Source organism: Oxyura jamaicensis, chromosome 10, assembly GCF_011077185.1.
Source record: "Oxyura jamaicensis isolate SHBP4307 breed ruddy duck chromosome 10, BPBGC_Ojam_1.0, whole genome shotgun sequence".
Lineage (NCBI taxonomy): Eukaryota > Metazoa > Chordata > Aves > Anseriformes > Anatidae > Oxyura > Oxyura jamaicensis.
The window spans coordinates 2,642,879-2,667,996 of NC_048902.1; the positions used below are offsets into that span (position 1 = coordinate 2,642,879).

Consider the following 25,118-nt stretch of genomic DNA (forward strand, 5'->3'; position numbering starts at 1 on the left):
ACAAGTGCAAATATAGTCAGAAATTCCCAAAAGATCAGCAGAATTGAGATTTAACATTGCCCAGTGTGTCCTTGATGCTAAAGTGGTCATTCCTAAAATGTCTGTGTGATACACAAGCTGATTTTAGATGGGGATTTTAAGGTTTATTTACATACCAGGTTGAAAAAGTTTTAACTTGAAAATGTTCACATTATCCATCTAGACAGGACTTAGCTGATAACAGGAACACTATATTTGTTAAGGTAATGCATAACGTTAAATATCCATATTCTTTCTTCTATTCTTTGGTTCATTGCATGCTATAAAAAAAAGTTTACAGTCGCTTGCAAGCCAAGACTGGTGAACGATTGCCTATGGGACATTAACATGAAGAGATTGCTTTATTCTGCACTAAGCCAAAAGTCTAAGGGCATTAGTGAACAGTCAACACGACTCTTGTATTCCTAAGGCAACAGTTTGCTTCAAGGGTTGTATATATTGTAGGGTGGACATGTAAAGGTGTTGAGGGAGATGGGGGAGGGGGAAGACAACAGTGTTTGTATTATTACATTTCTATTTTTCAGATTGCTAGAAAATATCTTTAGAAACTCAGCCAAATGTTTTGCCATCACACAACATATATCTTTGTATTATGTAATGTGCTTTTGTATGTAAATGTGATATTCACATAAAATAACATATTAAACCAGTTAATCCAAACCTCCTCAAAATTAAAGAATATAAACAGTTTTTTTCATTATTGAAATTAAATGATATATTTTAGCAATTAATGCATGCAAAACATAACACCAAAAAAGCTAATATTGCCATTCTTCAACACTTACTGCTTGATAACTCTCCATAAAAACTGGAAAACGACGACATGGCTGCTTCCATATTTCGCCATTTGTCATGTACAGATTCTGATTGATGTGGACTAAAATAATATGAAAGTGTTAAATAAACCTGAACATATTTATGAAAACCTTATATCTATTTTAAGATAGATATTCACAATCACTATAGATATTACTATCAGTAACCACAAATTAGTTTATCCTCAAAAATGACTTGCACACTTTTGCTCTCAACTTGCTATTGGAACAGTCAGATATACACAAGTCTGAGTATCATCCATATGCAGAAATTTCATGTTTAGCCAAAACTTCTTACAGTTAACTTTTACATTATTTTATACAAGCAAAGTCCTGTGAAAAGAATTTCATCAAGATACCATTTTCACCAAGTACCTGAGCTGTTTTCTATTACATAGGATAAAAGTCCAAGAGTGACAGCTTTAAATTTTACAGGTTTTCACCTTTTCACAGTTCTAAGCATTCACTTAGAATATAGTTGTAATACTTGGGATTTTGATAAAGAGCTACAATTTAGGGGACATGTTTGTATACCTATTAGTATCTAGGAGAACCTTTAAGTACTTGTCTCTGATTCCTAATTCAGAAACCTAACCCTTGAAGACGAAGAATATGGGTGGAAAGGAGAGGAAGTGGAAAACCTCCCTAAACCCTTACGTAATTTTAAACTATTTCTTTCAAATGCTTTGCTATAGTGACCCTGCTATAGTGTGTCATTTAAAAATATTTCACCTTTCAAATTCATTACAACCAACAATAAGTCATATTTTTAAAGCTTTACAATACTAAGCAATTCTCAAAATTGTCAGCTTGACCACTTTAAGGTAAAAACACAAAACTCAAAATGCAGCAGGACAAAAATTATTTGAAGATCTCTTAGCTTTTTCCTGTCTCTCTTCCACTTTTATAACTTGTCATTTTACTACAATTTCCTCTATTTTCACAGAGTTGGTCAAGTTGCAAAAAAAATGCAGATTCAAAAATATTCTTATGAATAACAGCTAATAAACTCAGTCCCAAGTTTTTCCAAAGTCATTTTTTTTCATACTTTATTCTTTTTTTGAATTATGAACAGCTTTTTTTTTTTTCTTTTTTCTTTTTTTTTCTTTCTTTTGTGTGTGTGTGTGTGTGTATTGTTAAATCACTGTAAAAAGCTACTTCTTTTGTTTTGTTTGTTTTTAAAAACAGATTATTACTAATTTGGTAGTATGTCCAAAGAATTTTTTCATTGGGGAGTGATGAGCTGCCAAAGGCATGGTTTACACAGAAATGTATATATGCTGATAGGGACACGTATCTGCTCAAAATGAGAATAGCAGACTCATCCAAGAATACCCAAAAGTGTATGTACTGACTGAATTCATTTTCCAGTTCTGATTCTCCATATTAAAAATGTATTTTATTTAACAACAACAAAAAATCCTTTCACTCTCCTGTAATAGCAAAAGTATCAGATATGCCAAAGAACAGGGATTTAAAATTTATTATTTCCTTCCCCAGATGAGGGCCATAGCTGACTAACAATGAAAAAAATTCTCCCCATAGTCCAAAGAATATGTTATTGCTATAAGCAAAGTGGTCCAGCATAAAAAGAAGAAAGTTGTAATCCCCAAATTATCAATCCAGTAGCTAGACACCAAGCTACATTGACAGAAATAAACAAGCAAATCTATTCTCTATCGTGAAATTAGGCAGGAATTTCCATTTCATTTTAATTAGGCAAAAGTGCACTATTTTAACAGTTCACCAAAACAAAACTCCTTCCAACCCTGAAAACAAAGTGAATAATATATAATTAATAAGGACATATCATATAGGAAGATGGAAAAAAAAAAAGAATTAACATAGGTCATGATAATTTTCCCAAACCTAAATTATTTGCTAAATCACAAAATCATGGTAAATAAATGGTCATGTTCACACTAGGCATAATAGTAGGCATTAAAAAAAAAAAAAAAAAAAATAAAGGGCTTTTTACCCTAGGTGGAAAGGGAGAGATACCTTTGCATACACATTACTGGTTTTGAGGTTATACAGAATTTATAGATACATTTAGATAGCAAATTCAGATAGCAAAACTATGCCTTTAATTCCCAGACACAAAGATAACATTATCATATGAAAGTAGATAGTGTCTTTTTTCCTAAGCCTACCAGGTTTGGAATCATTAAAAAAAAAAAAATAATATTTGAAGAATGAAATTCATTTCCTTGACTCTAATGTGCTTCTTCTACAAAGACAGATGATTTTTTCTTTAAATAACCTTGTGTGTGTGAGACAGAAAAACATAATCTTGTTGTCTTTACTCACACAACTTTCATTCTCCGTTAAAGGGATGGTTCTTTACTGTAGTGGGGCATCATTTCCACATTACAGCTGGTAGGAAAATGTACAATACTCTTTACATACTTCATCTGTTATCTTTGTTTATTAGGGGGAAAAAAAAAAGTGAATTATTACATGTCTAACATTCCAAAACAGTTCTTGGAATGTAGGGGGGGAAATAAGGTCTGAAAAGAAAGCCATTTAAAAAAACAACAAAAAAAAATTGCCAGTAGCATAGAGAAAAAGGCCCAGGTGACTCTAGAATCTCTAAGGTCTACGTTAATTCAGCAGATACAGTCTAGTTCTGATCAAATTCCCTATTAAAGAACACTATCATTCAACACCAGAGAAAAATTGTGTCTACTTCTCAGTTTTTGTTTTTGTTTTGTTTTCTCTGAATGTGTAAGAGAAAGTAAGAATACTTTCCTTATTAGGAAAGAATAGTCTTAAAAACCCACAAGAGTGTGCAAGTAAAGTCAGGATAAAAAAGATTTGTGTTATCTCTATCTGGACTCATAGTACATGGTATTGTTGCTTAGAAACTCAAGGGAAGCTTAATAGCAACCAACAATCCCCACCCCCCCCCCCCCCCCCCCCTCCGAAAAAAGGAAAAAAAAAAAGCTAAAGAATTAAATTAAATGGATACAACTCAAGAGCTGTTATTCAGATGACTCCATTAGGAGGTAACAGCCCATATGAGAGCATCACAAATGGCACCAAACTGAAACTTAGGCACAAGACAGGTATAAATAAGAATACTATTCAGCTCTTTAAAAAAGACTCAATCCAAACCAAACCATGTCAAAATCCTAAATAAAGCATTTCAGTCATTGAATATAAACTGTAACATTTTTTGTAACTGAAATTTATGGCATTTTTTTTTGTATTATGTACAATTAAAAAAATCACTTCTACAGTTGACACTTGTTTTTATGGCTCTACCTTTCCTAAAGAAAGTCTAAAATTGTATAATAATGTTTTCACAAAATAAACCATATATTTTTTCTATGCAACTTCAATAATTTTATGGAAGAGATGTTCCAAAGCCAGAATTTGTCAGGAAAAATGTATGATTTTGGTATGTTCCTAACTGAATACATTGTCTCTACCAACAGAGTGCTGTAAGACACAATGCAATAACTTTTTCTTGCATAAAAAAGATTTCATGTTCAAGCTGGGATCTTGGAAGCACCCTTTAATATAAGAGCTTGTGTTGAATATGTACCAGCAGGCAATATGATAAGCAGGAAAAGTAACTGAGAAACTCATGTTTGTCCTGCAGGATGTTGTATACCTACTTTTGTTGAATGCCCAGAGCCTTGTGGAAGATGCACAGTTCTTTGCTGCACCAGGATCAATATTTTTTTGTTCCCCTCCTTACCTCTAGCTCATAGTGTCAACAACACTGAATTTCATTGTCCCTAAAATACTAAATATGGACCAACATTGGTATGCTGAGCGACAATAGTCTGAACAATATGCACTGGCTGACTAGTGGGCTCTATTTGACTGGGTCAAATAATACTGAGCGTACTATTTCTCTCAATGCAGAAAAAGCATTTAGCATTAATAAATTTGTTTTAAGTAACATAAATGTTGTAAGAACCATCCCAAATAACAGTATTCATTCCCTCTAGCTGCCATTATTACTCTGTGTGTGTTACTTTAGATAACAACTAGTATTGTTCTTGCCTCTCATGTTTTATTTATCTGTGGAGGCAGGGGTTTCACTGTAAAGGAAGTATATTGCTTATAGGGAATGGAAGTTAAAACAGCACAAATGTGTTAATACATGTCTCCAAATGTGCTTGGAGAGACCTCATTATTCTCAGTTTAAATAGTGAGGAAAAGAGTTCTCTCTGGAAAGACAGGGTGTGAAGTTGGATAATTCAAATTCTTGTTCAGTTGAAAAGTTTCTTACATCAGCTTTTTCATCAACTATAAAGATACTTAACTTTCAGCTGTTTTTCATTCAAAAGAAAAAAAGCTCTACAGGAAGAATGCAAATTCCACTGAATATATCCACATTTAAGGACAAAAATTGGTCACGTCATTACCTCCTCCCTCCCCTCCCTTTTCTTTCAAACTACTTTGAAAAAAAAAAAAAAAGACTCAAAGAACAGGTTCTTACCTTTCAATTTCACTTGTATCTGCTGAAGGCATGCTAATTATCCTGTTGATCAAAGCTATTCTGTTAAATAAGAAAAGTACTGTTTCTGATCCCTTTGCTCCATAAGCATTATTCATTGGTCCATCCTTCTTTTCAGTTGGTCCTTCAGTTGCAGCAAGGTATTTGTTTGATAAATCAAACACTCTCTTTGAAAATAAGTTACTTAATGTGTATTCTTCTAGCATACCACAATCAGTACACTTCCATCCTGGCAACATCAGTGATACATGATTTTCATTTGACACAAGTCCAAAAGAAACTGGACACTGGAGCCGTAAGATATCTAGGTGTCTTACACAAAGATTGTCTATTTCTTTATCTACACCCCAGGGTAAGAGACATGACAAAAGCAGTTTAGCTGTATCTGTGGCGATGTCCACGTCAATGTTTCCTGATGACTGCATTCTGATCTTTCTTGAACTCTTCATTTTTTTCTGTATTTTTATGCCGCTACTTTCTTCCAAAGATCTAACTGCATTAGTATCCCCACTGACTTGATTTGCACAAACAGCATCTACTTGCCCATCCACCGTTGATATGGAACCAGCAGTTTTATTTCTTTTTAATGTCAGTGCCCTTTTCTCAGTAGTACTTTTGGCTCTTCCTGTAGTGTCAAGGTTATGGAATGAATTTGATGACTTTAATCCACAGAGTTGAGATGACAGCAGAAGTTCCACAAGTTTTTCCAGATCAAATAAGAGAATATGAAAGTTTGCACTGCTCCATTTTGTCTTAACTGGTAAAACAGTAAAGGGCTGTCGAATGAGGCTGTTATCCATTTTCTGAAAGAAAAATATTAAATGTCCAAAGACAAACCCATAATATTTTGTAATTTTATAGATATCAGCACAGAGTTGTATATGGAATTGGTTAAATCCATTAACTCCATTAAGTTTAACTTAATCGTATTTATTCACTTCTCACTTAGGAAAAAAATTTTTCTTCTACATAGTTTAATATATGCAAAAGGACATGTACTTAACTACTGCAAACCCAATTCCCTATCATCTTTTAAACTAAGAATATTCTAATAAATTTTCATTGTAGAGAAGAAACATTTTATTTATTAATATTTTATTTTATTTGTCTGAGACACACTTCAGGTGAGTTTGCAGGAAAACAATTACTTTCTTTCATAGGAATCATTGTGCCTCACTACCAAGGGGCACTCTTCTGAAGTTACTGGAAGGATCATCAAATGTTAAAGTCAAATTATGAGATGGTGACATCTGATATCAGAAACCTGCTCTATCTATTAAAGAAACATCTTTCACCTTCAGGGAAGCAACAGACATGAGTATAAATTCCTTTTTGATGCTTTTGCCCTTCTCTTTAAGCAGTTACTGCTTGTATGCTTTTATTGTCCTGCACAAGCCTCTCAGCACTGTGTTCATTCTAGCTATTTCATCTTTACAAGCAAGCATGTACAAGCAGAAAGATAGAGAAGCAAATTTTCAGCCCAGTGATGCTTCTGCAAAGAGACGTAACAGCACCATATTCCATATCACAGGTGATACAGGATTTTCTGGATCTTTGTTTTGTGATAGTCAGAAATATTCTGCTAATGCAAATGAAGAACTGTTTCCGTTGAGCATATGAACTGAATCTTAAAAGAAACTATCAACAAATATTAGTAAAATGAGATGACAGCTGGATTGAATTTGAATGCAATGTAGATTAACTCATCTTTCGCAAGAGTACTTTTACCTAACTCCTTTTACATTGCTAACAAGTTTTATAAGATTAACTATTCCTGAACTGGTAATATTTTAGTTACAAATAACACAAGTGCAAATTTAACCGTGTTTACAAGTAATTTGACTACATAGTTTTGGATAACAAAATAATTTGCCCTTCTGTTATTTAGAGAACTATGTTACCACCAGGTGAAGATAGACTCTAAATACAAAATCTACAAAATCTTATTTACAGATGTCTATAGGAAGGCATAAGTAAGAGATTATAATGGCTTGTTCAGTTTTTCTTTCTATCTTTCTTTCCCTTTCCTTTCCTCTTATATATATATATATATAAAATGTATATATATTGTTGTTTTTCAGCACTGGGTTTATTTTAATATTTAATTATAATATCTACTGATACATAGGGAGAATCCCATGGAATGCAAACACTGGAATTCATAGGCTAGTTTTAACATTAATAGAAAGCATTCTTATGCTTTGAACTTTCTTCTCTGTTCTATACATTTATATTTGGTTGACTAGCATTTAGAAGCCTTTAGAAAAATCACCATACAAACAAAAGAAAATACTTTGACAATGTCAATCTGTTGAAGCATCTGGTGATGCTACTGGGTGCAAGGTCACAATAAATGTTTATTGGCAATATGAAAGCTTATTGACATTGATCCTAGAAGCATCTACGAAGTTATCTTAGCTCTCTGCCATAGGCATTTCATTCCATTGAAAGAAGGTGGACATCTAAAGCTTCAGACATAAAACACTATTTAGAAATATGGACAAGCTATTCACTGTAACATAAGATGACAGAAAATGGAAGGAAACCCATAAAACTAACTATGAACTGGAGAGCTGGGAATAGCATTTGATGATGGTTATTGAAAAGTAGATTAAATTATTTACATTCTGTACTGTCTTTACTGAAATTCCAGAAGTATTTTACAAAAATAAGATTTACTATATACAGATAAGTATCAGAATTATCATTTTTAAATGAATGTATGAAGAATTTAATAACTCAGCTCCAAAAAGTGGGCTAATAGCAGTTGCAATAATAAAGCATGACCCGTCTCTGAACCACATGATCCAACTTTGAGGTCTCCCTGTTGCCAATACACAGGTCTCTGTAATAAGATATTTTATTTTTTTTTCTGACTGTTTTTGCTTGATGCAATGTCATATATCGTGGGATCTTTCAAACCCAAATAAGTAGATTTGATAGGACTGTGTATACCCAAATATCAAGCCATTCGAGCCTTAACATTCTCCCAATGAATTTCAGATTTTAATGTCAAAAAAAAAGGATACATCTAATAATACAAAGACTTCCTTCAATTCTGCATGTTAAATGACCAGAGGCCTCTTTTTCTGATTTACCATTGTTAATTTTAAGTTTTATTGTTGGCATGGCCTACCTTCTGATTCCACATTGGTGGTCAGGAAAGAGATGCCAATATTCATTTACTTTCATTATTTAGCTGAGCAATTAGGGAGATTATTTATTTTAAAAACTTCTGAAAGTTATTACAGGGAAAAAGCTTTTCATAGCTTCAGTAACTTCATCCAGATTTTAAAAGCTGATCTTTGTTCTTTTGTTCATTATCCAGGTGTATGGATCTAAAATGCTAAGGCACACTACCACACTTCAGTTGTAAGAATTAGCTGACTGTGCTACCACTTCTCTTGTGCATCACTAGCGATAAGTTTAACAAGAATCCACTCTGAAGGAGATCTGTGCCAGTCAAGAAAGTAAATTTTAGTAATAGAAAAACATGTTTTTGTAAAGTCTAAAAACTGCCAGTAAAAACATGTTCTCACTTCCACGATATACCTAACACCCTTTTTTTAGTTGGAAACTGAGAAGTAGGAAGCACTTTATTTTACTGTGTCTTTATACATTATCACCAAATTAATACCACCATCAGCCATTCCAGTTAAAATATTGGCTAGTTCCTTAACAAAACTGATAAATTATCTCATAAAGCTTTTGAAACCATCACATCTTAATTTAAACAAATTCTGAAGTAAAATAGTGTTTGTTCCCCTCTCCACACCAAACAAAAACCCTGTTAAATGCTGAAGTTTAGTAAATAGGTGAGACCTTCCTTTTCAAAAACACAGCCATGTTGATGACATTCCTGCTAACAATTGGAGTTCAGAGCATTTGCTGCTTGGAGGAATCTGCATTCACTGATAATGCTCCATTTGAGGCCTTCACCTGTGAGCTTTAAAGAAGCTTGACTACAGACCAAAATTATATACAGAGACTCATCATCTCTAGTTGAATGACAGCTTTCTATATGCAGGAAAGAAAGGATTCAAGAAGGCTTTGAAAGGGCAAGCTATATGCCACGCATGGCAACTATGACCTCTTTACGGGCCATCTAGGGAGCTATTAAAGGTATCTGAGTCAGGACAAGACTCCAACTTTGCAGGATATCTTCTAACATGGAATCCATTCCTTCCCATAACTTAGAAGACTGCTCTTTTACTTCCCTCTTTCTCTCTTTACAAATCTTTACAAAAGCACCATGGCAGCCCAGAAAACATTTTCCCTTGTCTATGAGTAGTGGGAGGTGGGGGCTACTTTTACCACAGCCCACAAATTAGATCAGTGCTATCTTTAACATATTTAAGACATACATACTACGTAAAATTTTAATGGGAAGTACAATTCAAGTGTTATTTTATCTTGCTGCCTTCTCATCTCTAAAAGCATTTTTCCACTGGGATACAACTTAATCTAGGAACACTATTCCATGTAAAATACACACTTCCATTAGCTGGCAGGGATTCCTGTATTTTTTCAGCTCCTCATGTATACGTACTATTTTTGCACTCCAGCTTTCTTTACCAGATGCACTCTTGTTGGCTGTGTGCTAAAAATAGTTTTGACAAGAATGGTCTTGACATTTATTTTACATAAAAGAAATAAAGTGGCAAGATCATGTGGTAGAATCTAGAAGGAAAACCAGACTCAAAGTATACTTGGAGAACACTTTAAAACTACTGAAAAGAAATAGCTCCGTTCTCACAGTGTGGGTAGTATCAACTTCGACACAAAAATATGTCCAAAACTATTAAAAATTATTCTTACAGACTTTTGTTTTCCTTTATCCATTGTACTTTTTTATTTTTTATTTTTATCCCAAAGATTAATAATAAACAAGCCACAAAAGTGCCTTCAATATTAATTATGGTATATAAAGCATAAATGTGAGCCACTCTGCCAATTCCAATCAGTGAGATGGTTTTGTTTGTTTGTTTTTAAATTATGCAACATTCAGGGGGTTAAAATTCTGCTCCTTTAAGCTTTCTCTTGTGAGAGCATATTTTGGTCCATTAAAAAAGATCAATTCTCTCCAGATTCCACTAGTACCTCCTGCTACCTCCACCACCCCCCCCCCCCCCCAAAAAAAAAAAAAAGGCTCTAGAAAATTTTATGCTGAAATGAACAACTCAACTTATCCTTAGGATAAATTTAGATTTTTTTTTTTTTTTGGGAGGGGGGGGAGGGGGGAGGAGAGGGGGTGTGGCTGTGAGCATCACTGAACTATTGAGAAAGCAGACTAAAATTCTTAACAAACTGTGCTATGGGTGATTTTGAGGCCTGGAGAAGGGGGTGGTGGTAGCTGGGGAGGGGATTTTCTCTTAGTGTCCTGAGTTTTTTTTTTTTTTTTTTAAGCAGATTTAAACTTCACTGTTTTGACAATCATTAAATATAGTCTTAATAGACCACTTAATCAAAGACCCAATAAAACACAGCATTTAAGTCCATAATAAATGTTTGTAAGCATGACTTTCACTTTTAAAGAGTAAATAATCCATTATTATATATACTTATGAAAAAGAAATCTAGTTTATCAGTTAAATATCAGCATCCTTATGTGTATGCTCATGTGTCTGCTTATGTGTATTCAATGAAGACAATCTGTGAAAAAAAGTACATGCACTTCACCCTTTCACAAATATTATTAAGCAAAAAAATTTAGTTTTTAAAACCACTCTTACGGTCTAAATTGCTTTAGATGATAATTTCTGAAATAGCACAAAAGTTTGAGACTTACTGGATGTATTTCAATGAAATTAACACTTTTTTTTTCCTGTAATCTGACCTTTAGTTACACTACAAAGACAACAGAAATTTTAAATAGCTTTTACATGTTTCATTTACTCCCATTTACTCTTCTTTACCTCTGTGGCAATCAATAACATTGACAATAAGTAGGATTATTTTATAAACTAACATGTGACAAAACTCAGCTACCAAAAAGGAAAGGAGGGTGGGGCAGTAGAATTTGCCAACTAAATTTTTTTTGCAGGCGAAGAATTTTCTGCATCTTGATCATACCAGTTACTGGGATATCAATAGAAATTCAGAACTCCTAACTTTTCTTGGAATCATATCCCAACATTGGTCTGCCTCTAGGCTCACAGAAAGATAAGCATGTCTCACAGCTGTTTGTAAACATCTGTCTGTTTCTCCTGCCCTATGTTTTAAATTTTTGGTTCATGGATCTGGAGGAACTGTTTTGACTGTAGGATGGCTACCACACCCACTTGTCTTAAATAACCACTTGTATTGCCAGTGACAGCTCTATTCTATTCTCCACGATGCTTTTGTCCTTAATGGTGGCTAGCAAGTTTTTGTTGTTGTTTTGTTTGTTTTTTAAATATGAATATGGAATACCTTAGTAAGTGGTTTTACCTGACTAGACATTCTTCTTTTGAACCTTTTAAATGAAAACAGTAACATTACATAATATATGTAAGAAACAATTATGTTTCAGGGACATATTTGCAGGTGCAATCTAACAGTTTTGCAAAATAGGAAATTTGTAATTGTCTCAAAAATACAAATACATAAACAATGCACAAAATGGCTGGCACAGTGTAAATTAAAGCATTAAATTCATTTCTAAATCCTCTGAGCCCTGGGCTGCTGGAGATGGTAGTCGATAGTAGTAAAAAAAAAAATTGCCTCCTTGAAATGTGCTTGCTGGACAGCAGCTTGATGATTGGCAGCACAAATAGAAGACAAACAAGAAAGCCTTCAATCTGCAGCTGATGCACAGGAAGAACATGGGGAGCTGAGTTTACAATGGAGAAAACATTACCAAGCTAATGGCACAGGCAATCATTTGACCACCATGCATCTCTGATAGCAGCAGGGCATCCATTTCCAGTTAAGTGTTAGAGTACCTTTTTGCTTTCTCTGACCACTGCAGGGGTAAAACAACCTAGTGCGTGAAACCCACTGACTGGTAATAAATTACTATATTGGATACTTTTTGTTTTCTTTCAGCAATGACTTTACTGTGTATTCCTGCTATCATTACCAATTAAAGTGGAGATTGCTTTAGCAAGCTATATCTAACTGTATATCAGTCCCTATGCTCCAATTGCTTTAGCAAGTATCACAGGGTCAAGAGGCTCCTTTGACCTTTATCAGCTAAGTCTCTCTGACCACTCACTATTTGAAGCAATCTCAGCTGAACAGATGGACACTTTTGCAGATTCTATAAAGCTTAGAATATAAAGATAAATGAAATTGTGTTTGGGGCTTCAAACTGGTTTATGAACATAAAATATTGCTACCAAGTTCCACAAAAATCTCAGATTTCAAACAGCACATCTTAAATCTGCCCTACAAATAAACCTCTTTATCGACTAGGAAAATATATTTTTCAGATTCAACTTCTATGGATAAAACTAAAAGCTTGGTACAACTTAACTTACTAGTTATGATAAAGTTACTTCCAATTTTGAAAGTTTAATTTAATTATTTTATTCATTTAAAGGGCAAGAAGAAAATTTAATCCAGCCTTTTACCATGACAGTCAGAATTAGTGTAGTACAAAGCACATGTTCAAACAGATCATACAATGGAGAAATACTAGAATAGTTAGATACTACAGAGCATTCAGATAGGGCTTGGACCTCTATTGCAAATTTCCCTGAACTTAAATGTTTGAAAAAACCTTACTTCTGAAACTACTGCACCAGAACCTCAGTCACACAGCATCAAAAGAGAAAGCATCAAATTCCATGGTGATGCTTGAAGAACTGGTAGTAGATATAAATGTGGTCTTGCCATATTTATACATAAGTAATTGAAAAATAATCTTTTGTTCATCAATAATATTGAATAATTTTTTTTGTTTGTTTGTTTGAGCTAAATCAGATAAGGAAACCTGCATTGTTAAGTTCATAACTTTATGTAATGTGTGTTATAACCTTACGTAATGAGTGTTATAAAGTCTTAACAAGATTTATTGTTGAAAATTTCCTGAGTTGTATGACACCATGGCATATTCTTTTTCTTCTTAAAACCTGTCTCAGTTTTCAGAAAAATAAATCCAAGAGGTAAAGTTTTTATCTGAATTTTTGGCAAGACATCGTGAATATTTTATAGGAATACTGGCTTAAAACATTTCCTAGTTCTTTATTCTATCACCATCCTAATTGAATCTAATTGAATCAACTATTCAAAATAGTCTTACTCACAATAAGCCCTCTGTCATTTGCAAATACACAGCTATCTCATTTGATTCTCCTGCTCTGCTGAAATGAACAATTTAGGATATGGGCAAAGATGCATTTGGGTAAAAAACAGACTATAGGTATAAAATTGAAATAGATCTTAAGTACACATCGTCTGTAAAAATTTGCATAGGGCTAAAGGATTCAAGTCATCAGTTGCACTTTCATTTCTACATAGTAGACTGAACATGTGTTCTAACCCAATACAACTCCTACAGACAATCCATCCACACTCCCATGTCTATCCTGCCTATTTCTTAAGGATCACTTGATTTTAGGGAGAATGTGAACAATTTATCACTAAAAGTATCCATAGCCTCCCAAAGCGGGCAAAGACAGGTCAGGCCTACCCTCCCCAAAGCAATGCTGACGTTATGCATAGGATGAGCATCATACACAGTAAACATTACTATAATGAGGTAATTCTTATCACTTAACTTCAGACAGTTCAGTTAGTAATAGTCAGACAAACTGTATTCTCTTGAGGTGGGCATTTAGCACTATTTCTCGTGTTCATTTACCCTTTTTAATACCTTTAACAATGTCTCTTCTATGTAACATTTTCATTATAGAAAATATCCAAGTAAACTTGGGAGACATTTGCCTCAAAATAAAATCTGTCTACATAGTCTCTGCACCATGAAAAGTGTAGATGGAAGGGAAGTATAAGGTGTTTTTAAATGAGGTCATATTAATTTATATACTAAATATTTGTATATTATATCTACATCTTAACATTAACTTATCCTGAATGTAGAAGTAAATTCCCTTACCAAAAATGATTAATCTTTAGAAACATGCAGGGCTCAGAGATGGGTGATAGCCAAAACTTCTTTTTAGCCTTACTCAGAACTTAGAAAATCTGTAAAATGGAAAATCTGTCATTTTTCCTAGATCAGCTGGACAAACGATGCCACAGTAATCCACAAAGTACAGAGCTGACTCATGAATCTGGGAATTATTATACTGAACAATTTACTGGAAAAATGAACATCCAAATATCTGTGAGAATAATGCTGGAAATAGATATTGCCAACATGACCATAGAAGAAGGCTAGCAGCATGGGAATATAACTTTGTTCCAAGAAGGACTGATGTATATAAAAAATTAAGTTACCAACACATGGCTGTTTGGTGACTCCAGCTGAAGTAATGCATTTGCCCTGGGCTACTCTGATTGTGCATTTCCCATATGGGATTGTAAGAAACCCATCCATATAATTTAAAAGTACATAGAAAGTACTAGATTGAATTCTAAGAAAGTGACTTTCTCCTAAACAAGCAAACAGGAAATTATGGTATTAAATCCTTAGATACTATAATGTAGTCTAGCCTAGGAAATGTCATCCTTAAAAACTCATGAATCTGCAGGCTGGACTTTCTTCAGCTCCTATATCATTAATGGCATTTTCTAGGATATGTCAGAACAGCAGCAATAACTCTGTACCCATAGCTTTCATGCCACCCTTTCTTTGAGAGTTATTTAATCTTACAAAAGCCAGTAGCACTGCATAGGTTTCTAAGAGGACAGTATTTGCAAATAAATGTTGAGACATATCTGGTTGGCTAATTCATCTGTCTCAGAATTAATTGCAAGAGCAGCAGACCTGACCAGCAGACCAAATTCAGGTGTGAGTAGGAAAGGTAAGAACACGTAGGAAAAACACATCAGAAGAAGGAAATGTAATCACTGGTGTTATTTTTTTGTTGTTGTTTTTTGCTTTGTTGTTGATAATGTTTTTAATTAATCTGCAATTCAGTACTTTATTTCTGCTTCATTAAACAGAAGCAAGAGATTTAATGTTTTTAGAAGAATGCTGGCAGATAACAAGTCTTTCTTTTGCAAAGTAAATTTGGGTGTTGGTTTCAGGAGAAACCATTTTGCAAGCCCCGCGTGTCCTAGTTCCATAATTTCATTTAAGCTGCCAATGTATTTCTGACAAAGCTACCACTCTGTTTTGAAAGGGCATAGGGACACACCTCAGCACAGATCTGAATGCTTGTTGATACTTCACTAAAATAACACTAATCAAACTATACTTAAAAAGCCAGGGATCTAATGTTTAAAACAGAAAATATTTGTTGCCACAAGTGCAAAGACTCCACCATCCTTCTGTCATGAATTGTGAATAATCCTCAAGAACTCCATCGTGCAACATCAAATTATAAAGGTTACAAAGATGATTTAATTTACTATAATTTCAGAATTATAATAAGGTAGAGCACTTTCAAGGAAAGACTAGGCCAATCTACAGATGAAGTTGCATCTTAGGGACTTCTAAGGGGATATTTCTAGAGGTAAAGGTAAAATAAAAGATTTAAAACTGTATAGGACTTTACACACAGAAATAAAAGAAAAAATCACCAATGGAGAATAAGATATATGGAACAGAACTTCAATACGGTAGAAACTGAAAATGACATACACCCCACCCCAGAAAAGAAGAGAAAAGAAACTTTGCTAGAGTTTCCAAGGGATAGAGAAGGGAATTGCAGCTTGACAACTGAGGTACATGGAAAGATGAGAAGGATGAAGACAGCAACGGCTTGCTTAGCTTCAGTAAATGGTCCTTCAGTGTGAAATATTTTACAAGAACTGTTTCTATACTATTGAACTGTTTCTAGTAGAACCTTCTGTAGCTTTAGCACAGGGTCTAATTAGATTTCTAGACAAAAAAAAAAAAAAAAAAAAAAAAAAAAAAAAAAAAAAAAAAAAAAAACATATTAAGTCAGCCACCTTCAGTATAATACCAGAGAAAAACTTGTAGAAGTATATAAGTACTGTGACTTTTCTGAAACAAAACTTTAAAGATTATTCTCAGATTTTAGACAACCTGTGTTGTTTACTATCCACATTTGTAAGAGTAAAATATGTTACAATATCACAATGGCAGCCTTTTCCTTTCTTTCCTTTCCTTTTTGAGGTTATCAATGGAGAAAACACTAAAATCAACAAAGTCTTGATTTGGTTGATGAACTCAGAAAACTGCAGTAACTTTCAGCAAAGCCAGCATGGGGGCCAAGCTATCAACCTCTCTCAGGACCATAATGCCCTTTGACTGTCACCTATTTAATCTCATAACTCCAAAGTGATTCTTTCACTGTAGTTATGTTGCCACATTGGTCCCTTGACAAAATATATAATTGTGTCTTTCTCAAGAAATGTGGTACTGAAGTACATTGCATCTGGGTTATGGGAAATCTATATATAGATCTTTGTTTCTTTTCTCATTTTACTACTACATTTAAATAATATACTACTAAATACAGTTTCTGAACACCAATCCCTCTACACGAAAAAGAAATACATTGACAGAACGACAAAAAGGTTACCAGCTTTAAAGAGAAACATTCTTCTTTCCATTTTGATTTGACCTTAGTAGTACATTTCTTACAAATGATCAAAATTTGTAACTGCATAGTACCAATCTAAATATCACAAACCAAAATAAATAAAAGGACTCTAATGCACAATGCTTTATGGTACCACTTCTGATTTCATATTTGAAAAGTATTGTTTGGTATTTGTGCTTTGAACTCATTTCCATTATTCTATCAGTTTCCCCATTGGTAAGATTTAATCTGTAGTTATTTTCCAGTTTTCCAATAACAATTTTCAATTGCATCCATTATCTTACTAAAAGAAATGTCTGCTGCTGTCCTACAGTCCACTTATTTGCCTTTTGCTTCTGTACAATATTGCAACACAAAGTAGGCTTTTTAATTTATTACTTCTGTACATTTTATTGTGTATTTCTTCTGTTTTAAGCAAAAATATGAACTTGATTTTCCTATGGAGGAAATATCAAAATATATGTATGGTGCCTCTGAAACAGAGATAAGAGCAAAATATGTATGCTATTAAGTGAATAAGGAGTTCTTTAGTACAAATATTAGGTAAAATGTTTTATATGCATTTTAAGAGTGCCATAGTATCTGTTAATTAACTATTCCAGTTATACTTATTTCTAATAATTACATAAATCAAATTACTTTTTACAGATCTTGTACACTTCAATATTTTGACCTTCTGCACCATTCTTTAACGGTGTTATAGCTCAGTGCTCAAAGATTAGCATTTTAAGAAATAGTCAAGTGAAATATATAAAACAATAAAAAAATCCCATAAATGCTCATATGTAGATAAATATATTTCATCCCCTCATCATCTTGCTCATATTACCTACACAGATATGAAAAGAATATTAAAAATTTCCCTTTCCTAGTCTAGCTCTTCAGTAGTATAATTCAAAAAACCAAGGACCAACACTGATCATTTACTTTAGCAATTACTGCACAAATTATAGAAGCTCTTCTTCCTCCAACATCTTTATCTAGAGGAAGCTCTAATCACATTAAAAGTGTACTAAAAATAAGAGCATGGTAAACACAGATTTACATCTAAATTATTTAAACTGAAAAGCTGGGAAAATTTCTAATATAAAATATTTGTAAGGAAACAATTCCCAAACATCTAGCTTGTGCATCAATTAAATCTTCATATCAAGTATCGAAGCATTAATATATATATATATATGCATATTTTAAAAACAGCTTTTTACACAGCTTTGATATCAAAGATAGGTGTGATGAGAGCTAGTTCCATACAAACACCATGAGCACACAATCTAGTATGTAGTCTATTGTAATTAAGACCAATGATTCAATACCTATTGCTACTGGCCAGGTATCATAGCAACCTTGTGTCACTGAATACTGCTGGAAAACTGTTCAGCACCAGCAAGACTATGCTTCAGGAAAATCTACAATGGCCAATGGCACTACAGATTGTCAACATCTGTGGGGGTTGTCACAGGAACAACAAAGAAATCTGCCTTTTTTTTTTTTTAAAAAAAAAAAAAAAAGCATAGCACAGAAGCAGTACAAAAAAGGAAAAGAGATGCAGAGGAAGGAAAGACTTTGTCATTAGTTACATAACTTATGCACCCACATCCTAATACTCATCCACATAAGCTAGAGTTGAAATAATGCTGTGTTACCACATTGCTTACATACATCCACAAAATACTTTCTGATTATTATTCTTTTTAAACACATGCATCATTTATCACTAATACTAATCTGAAAATAAAGCACTCAAAAATATTTAAACCTCCACAAATGAACTCTAGGTAGTCTTGTGTAAATCTGGGAAGAAAAAAAAAAAGAAAAGAAAAAAGACAAAACAGGTTACTATGAACAAGAACCCGATATTGATTTTTCTGCGGTGCAGTAAAGCATCTCCATTCTATTTGGCTGCTGTCAAAGCCACTCTTTAACAGCTGGAGTCAAATTGCACTATTTACAGCAAGAGCCCTTGTCAAGTGGACCATAAGTATTCTAACAATACACTATTCAAATGGCACTTTGCCACACAAATTGCCGACTTGATGAATACCCTATGTCAATGACTAAGGCCAATATAAAAGTTTCATTTTTATGAGAGGTTTTACATTCACATATTAAGTAAAGCTTTCTTGAAGAACTATTAAACTATATATTTCAGGTCTTTTGACATGGAAAAGAATTAAAATCTGTTTAAATATATCAAGGGTATTTGACAACATTAATATGGATCTTGTGTTAACTGCATTTGTCACACTCATCTGTTATTGGTACTCCCACTGGCACGTGCAGCACAATAAAAGAATTAAAATGGTCAAAACACCATGAAATCAAAGCATTCTGCTTTTGTATCTGTGATTTACATGATGACAAATGTTTTGAAAGAGTCTTTGAAGCTGGAATGCTATGTGAGAATATTTTTCTTCTTAGGATGGAAGAAAGGCCATTGTCTTGCAGATGTTATTTTGTCTTAAATATAATATTTAATGACAAAACAACGTAATAAATACTGAATCTTGCTTGTGATCTTCATGTTGATCATTGTACAAAATAAGATTTGCTTACAAGCATAATATTGAAAAGGACAGAAGAGCCTCCTCACATTTTCCATTTCAAAAGTCTCCTGAAACTGAATTCTTAAACAGTCTAAAGTTGATTTATACACACACACACAAAATCAGAGTTTTATTAATAATTTAACATGTTAACTTTCTATTATACAATTTGCCAAAGAAGCAAATTAATAATGAAATAGTGATTGTTTATATGCATTTTGATAAAGACTTTTGAGAACCTGAAATTTTCATGGTAGTTTGATTTGTGTCATCATTATACACCTAATAATACAGCATGAAGTGTTGAACCCACTGATATCCACAGAACTTCCATTAGTTTCACAGAAAGTGGATTTCAGGAAATTATTTCAAGATGCTAAGCCACAATGTTCCAAAAGAGTCAACACAAAACAATTGGAAGAAAAAAAAATGAAAAAAAATTCCAGAATAAGAACTAAGAAAAGTGGTGGAACTCATAAGAAGCCTTTATTTGAACTTCATTTAAAAAAAAATAAAAAATAATAATAATAATAAAAAAATGACAGGTATAAAAAGCCACAGGGCAGCATGCTCCCTTTGTGCAGACCACACTGGATTTCTGGAAAAGCATTAAGTGGACCTCCATTGTCATTATCTTCCCAGGTTTGGCTACACCCTATACATTTAGCCTCCAGTATCTCCCACAGGAATCTACAGAATCTTCTATAATGGAGACAGAAGTGGGGAGAAATGCTGGATGCAATGCATAACAGATTTTAGTTGAATGAAGAGTAGCTTTCCTAAGTACAGATCTCCATTTGTTAAGGAACTAGACTAACATAACATGACTACAAAGACAAAAAATGAGAAGGTGAAAGAAAAAAAAAAAAAAAGGTATTTTGACAGTCATAGGAAAGTCCAAGAGCCATCAATAATATTCTCAACAAGATAACTAAGGAGCAAAGTTTAAAAATGTAAATGGAATATTTTATTGCAGATTCAGAGTAGCCGAGACACATGCCTGTTCAAGAACTGCTATAAATTATTCTAACTCCACTGTCACCTATTGTGACATTATTTCCAATTTAAAATCACAATAATCCTTAAAGCACATTAAACTACTTTATAATCTGCCAAAAACTACTTTCCTATATTCCACGAGCAGCACGTTTCCTTTCTAGCCACTTTAAATCCAAGTAATTTTTGATTTAAAACGTATGGCCAAAATTATGCTTCAAAGATGCTTGTAACTTTGTTATTTCTCTTTAAAAACACTAGAAGAAACTACTCCTTTTAATAAAGCAATAGTGAGATCAGATTCTATGTCAATGGCCAACTAGCACACCATCTGCCCCACAACACGCTCAGCAGGATTATGCTCTAATAAGACGTTTCAGAAAATGGGATCAAAAAGAACTTTAGAAATCAGACTAAGGTTAGTAAAAGGTCAAAGAGAAATATAAAGAGTTCAACAAGCATAATTATAAACTCAAAGGCATATATAAATTTTAAGTGCAATAAAGAAAAAAAAAGAAAAAAAAAAAAAAAAAAAAAAAAAAACAGAAAAAGTTCAGAATGAACTTGGATTAAGCTATCCTTTATAAGACTGAATTTTGGAAAACCCAGTCTTTCATTTAACACAATTGAAAAAGCCAGGGAAAGGCCAGAGACCACTGTGAAGGTTGTTTCTACATGCGAGTTAAGGGAAAACATTTCTCACCTTCTCATACTCATAGGAAAGTATTTTTGATCTACATTCATTGTTGAAGAATAACAGATTGTCTTCCTCTGGTTCATTGCAGAGACAAACTATTCCAAAAATGTATTAAGAAGTACTACACCCAAACAAGCAATGCTGAATCCCCATTATTAAGATATGCTTGTATCAAAAAGTCAGTGAATATACTTAACTCATGATAAACAGGCTGTGAGAAAAAGGTATTTACCATTATCTTCCAGCTTGAATAAGGTAATACATATTCCATTGAAACTGAGATTGTATTAAATTTGAGACTTTTTAAAAAGTTGGTTTTACAAATACAGCTATTTATATTTTTAAAAAAGTAATATACATATATATCTAAGCCATAAGCAAATTTGTTTATGTTTTCAACTTTATTTCTCATTATCTAGTATCTTCATACTCCTTTTCTCAGCTTTAACAGTATATTGGCACTAGTTTTTGTATGGTGTTTCCTTCTATTATTCAAAATATAAAAAAAGAAAAACAAGAAGGAAGAGCACATCATCTCCATCAGTCACAATTATTTTGTTTAATAACATTAGTGAAAAATTGTTCAATTAATCTAAATAGTGTGCTCAATCATATCACTCCTGAAGACTGACATACTTATTTGGGGCCCACAGTAAACATCACCATACTCTTTTTAAGCAATGAAGTGCCAAAGTTAATTGCACTAATGTAAATGAAAAGCACTTTCACTCCATTCCCCAGTGTTAACAGAAAACAAACAACCAATAAAAACTACTACTGCATGACAAGAGATATCTGCACTTTTGTAAAAGAGCAATGGGGGGAATGCCAGTGGCATTGTGCCATGATGTGCTTTTTCTCAAGACTTCCAACTGAAGTTGTGGGTTCAATTGCCCTGAGGGTATTGCTAATAGATGCAGTCTTAAGTTAGCAGCATAAGCAAATAGGATCAAAACGTGTGCTAAATTCCCAAGAAAATCCTTCTGAGATGATCTACTACTAGCAATACATAATGCACTTGTTCTACAAAATGGTACAGAAACTGAACAAGTATGCACATGGCTTTAGAAACTTAAAACCAAGTCTCCACAACATTAATGCAGGGCTCCACAGTGAAGACGAAAGGGTAAATAATTTGTATCACAAATCAGTGCTCTAGAGAAATGCATTACTTTACATCCTTACCTTATCTGAAGATTTTTCTGTATGAGTAAGATTATAAGAGACTGTGCCAAGCTTATAAGAGCTAGAGGATTTGTATTCAGGATTTTTATTTCTTTTTGACTCTTGAGATATAGGAAGTAGAACATCTGCCACTAAGTATTTTGAATCTTCAATGGAAGAAAGAATTGCTTTTGCAATTTCACCTGTTTCATGCCGTTCCAGTGTGCCTAGAGAAACACAACACAATTTGTAATTTTTTCAAGGAACTACATTAATACATATTCCCATTTGAATATCGTGACATTAACACAATATTTACAAAAAAAAAATAATATTATGTTAATACAGTACACTTCACGTAAACAGATAAATCATGAACCTATGTTCATAGACAAGCCAACTAATTCCTTACTTTCTAGACCTTAAAAATGTAATTCTACACAAGGTTTTATTTTACAGCATTATTATGTTAAAAAAAAAAAAAAAAAAAAAAAAGCTTAACTACTGAACTACTGAAGAGACTCACAAATACCTTAAAGAGCAATAAACATAGTACATTTTGTATAATGTATGAAGTCAGATACAATTTTCAAAAGGAGTGAAGGAATTTCAAAACACCACTTTCCCTAACTTTTCTCAAAACTGTCAGTTGTTTTCCTTCCCACAAAGCCTTCGGTGTGTAATTAAGTGTAAACAATATGTTTATGTAATATTTTAGTGCTGTCCTCTAGTGTTCTAGGTTAGAAATAGCAAGGGAAAGCTCAAAATTCATTCTGTTACTAAAACCTGTCTACCACGAAACTTTTTAAATACCTGAATATATTACACCTAGCTTAAGAGTCAGGAATATGAACACAATATTTCATGGGCTGCTTTATCAGTTGTATGGATTACATCCACAATACAGGCAGATTCGAGTGCTATTTCCCCAACGAGCAGCTTCTGGCTCTGCTCTTCTTCACTTACTTTCTTCAGTTTTTCTTTTCATTCTTACTGTAATCTCTTCATTTCTCCTAGAGAACAAATCAGGGAAATGGAACATTTGCTGTATGCCACCTCTTTCCTTAGACTTTGGAAATTCTAGCCAACATGGAAAAATTGTAGAGTCTAAAATCAATCCAATTCTGACTAGTGACTGCTAATTCTTGATACTTCTGACTGTATTTTTCCCACTCTTCATGTGATTTCCTAGTTTAGTGCAGAGGAGTGAAGTGCTGTCAGGAAAGCTAAATATGATGTCATCCATTTGCTCATGTGTTGGAAGGCTGACAGTCCCCAATGGAAACAGAAGTAAATATCTGCTATAAAGTGAAATATTTTTCCCTAAGTTTAACTTCTTTGTAGCCTCAGGTAATGCAACATGAATTTCCCCTTTCATTGTCAGTGAAGAAAAGAAAAGTAACATTGAAGTTTTAACAGTAACACTTGCTAAAAATATTGGACTGGGACTGAGGGATCTCACACAATGCATTTGTCTGTATAAAATTTCTTTATCTGAAATTTCTCCAAAACTCATCTCTCTCAACTGTAGTTATATAGCCAATAGTCTTCGTGTTCAAAGCAGAAGAAAGCAGCAGAACTGGCTTTTTGTCCCCTCCAACTCATTTGAATGCCATAAAATACACTATATTATTACAGGAAAAAAAAAAAAAAAAAAAATCAGGCCCTGTTCTTTTCAATGTTATTTTCTTCATCCCTCCCCAGAATTTGCAGCCTATGCCCAGGACTTACAGAAGTGAGTAGGAAAACAAGAGGCCCAAGATCTCCAGTCAGACTGCCTATGAACGCTTCAGAAAAAAATACTGTCTGCAAAGCTCTCGACACTGCAACATTTCAATATTTCAGGAGCACAAAAATTCAAGGAAAGACTATGCAATCCATACTAGACATGAATGAACAAACATTCTTAAAAGTATTATCGTGTTTGTAAAGTTAAGTGTGGAAATAATGTGGTCATTCATTCAATATTAGTTTAGCTTCTTTATGCATACAGAATGGTTTTTGGAGCTCTTCACAGATCTCACTGCATCATTCAGAACACAAGATAAATAGAAGTCACCAAAAATTTAGTAGCTCTCCCTTAAGTGTAGAAGACTAAACTCTCACTAAGACCTACCACTGCAAATCCGATATGCAGGAAATGTACATGTGTACATGCATCTACCCATCCTTGTTTTCTATATCACTTTAATCTGTACAATTCACTACAATTAACTACACATTCAACTACTTCAGAAAGTACTGTAATATCCCTGTGAAATAATAGGATATTACCTGTATGGGCAAGGAGCTAAGGCAGAAATTGTGAAAAATCCTTAATTAATCCAAGAATTTTGGGGGCCTAGTATTAAATTTTAAAGACCTGTTTTTACATGCTCTTTAGTATTAGACAGCTTCAAATATGTAAAACAGGCTTTGCTGGCTGCATATGTACCTAAGTGTGCCTCACCATCACTCAGCTCCTTGCAGAAAGAGATGGACAGCAGTATTTCTCTTCTGAAGACCATGGCCTGAATGAAATACATCATCAGTCTTGATGTATATGAAAGCAAATCAATGCTTTATATGTATTTCTTTCCAAATGCTGGCAGACGTGCTTCTACGTCCTACAGACTTGTGGATGCAAACTGAGAAACCGAACAGGTTGAGTTGCAAAAGTTTTCAGCAACTGGTTGTGGCAAGATCATGCCACAGCAAGTATACTATTTTGTAGGTATAGTTTGTAGAAAATCACTTTCTTATAAACCACAGAAACCCATCCAGGTTCAT

General features: G+C 33.6%; 1 protein-coding gene across 8 annotated transcripts in view; it reads right to left on the minus strand.

The window, feature by feature from the left end:
- Positions 1 to 25,118, minus strand: part of WDR72 (WD repeat domain 72) — a 122,397-nt gene that overhangs the window by 60,196 nt on the left and 37,083 nt on the right. For all 8 annotated transcript variants that reach the window (XM_035335687.1, XM_035335688.1, XM_035335682.1 and 5 more), the window contains 3 exons: positions 22,371 to 22,576; positions 5,311 to 6,131; positions 825 to 916 (listed from right to left, as the gene is read on the minus strand). In XM_035335687.1, the coding sequence (XP_035191578.1) occupies positions 825 to 916; positions 5,311 to 6,131; positions 22,371 to 22,576 (1,119 nt within the window). The remainder of the gene's footprint in view (positions 1 to 824; positions 917 to 5,310; positions 6,132 to 22,370; positions 22,577 to 25,118) is intronic.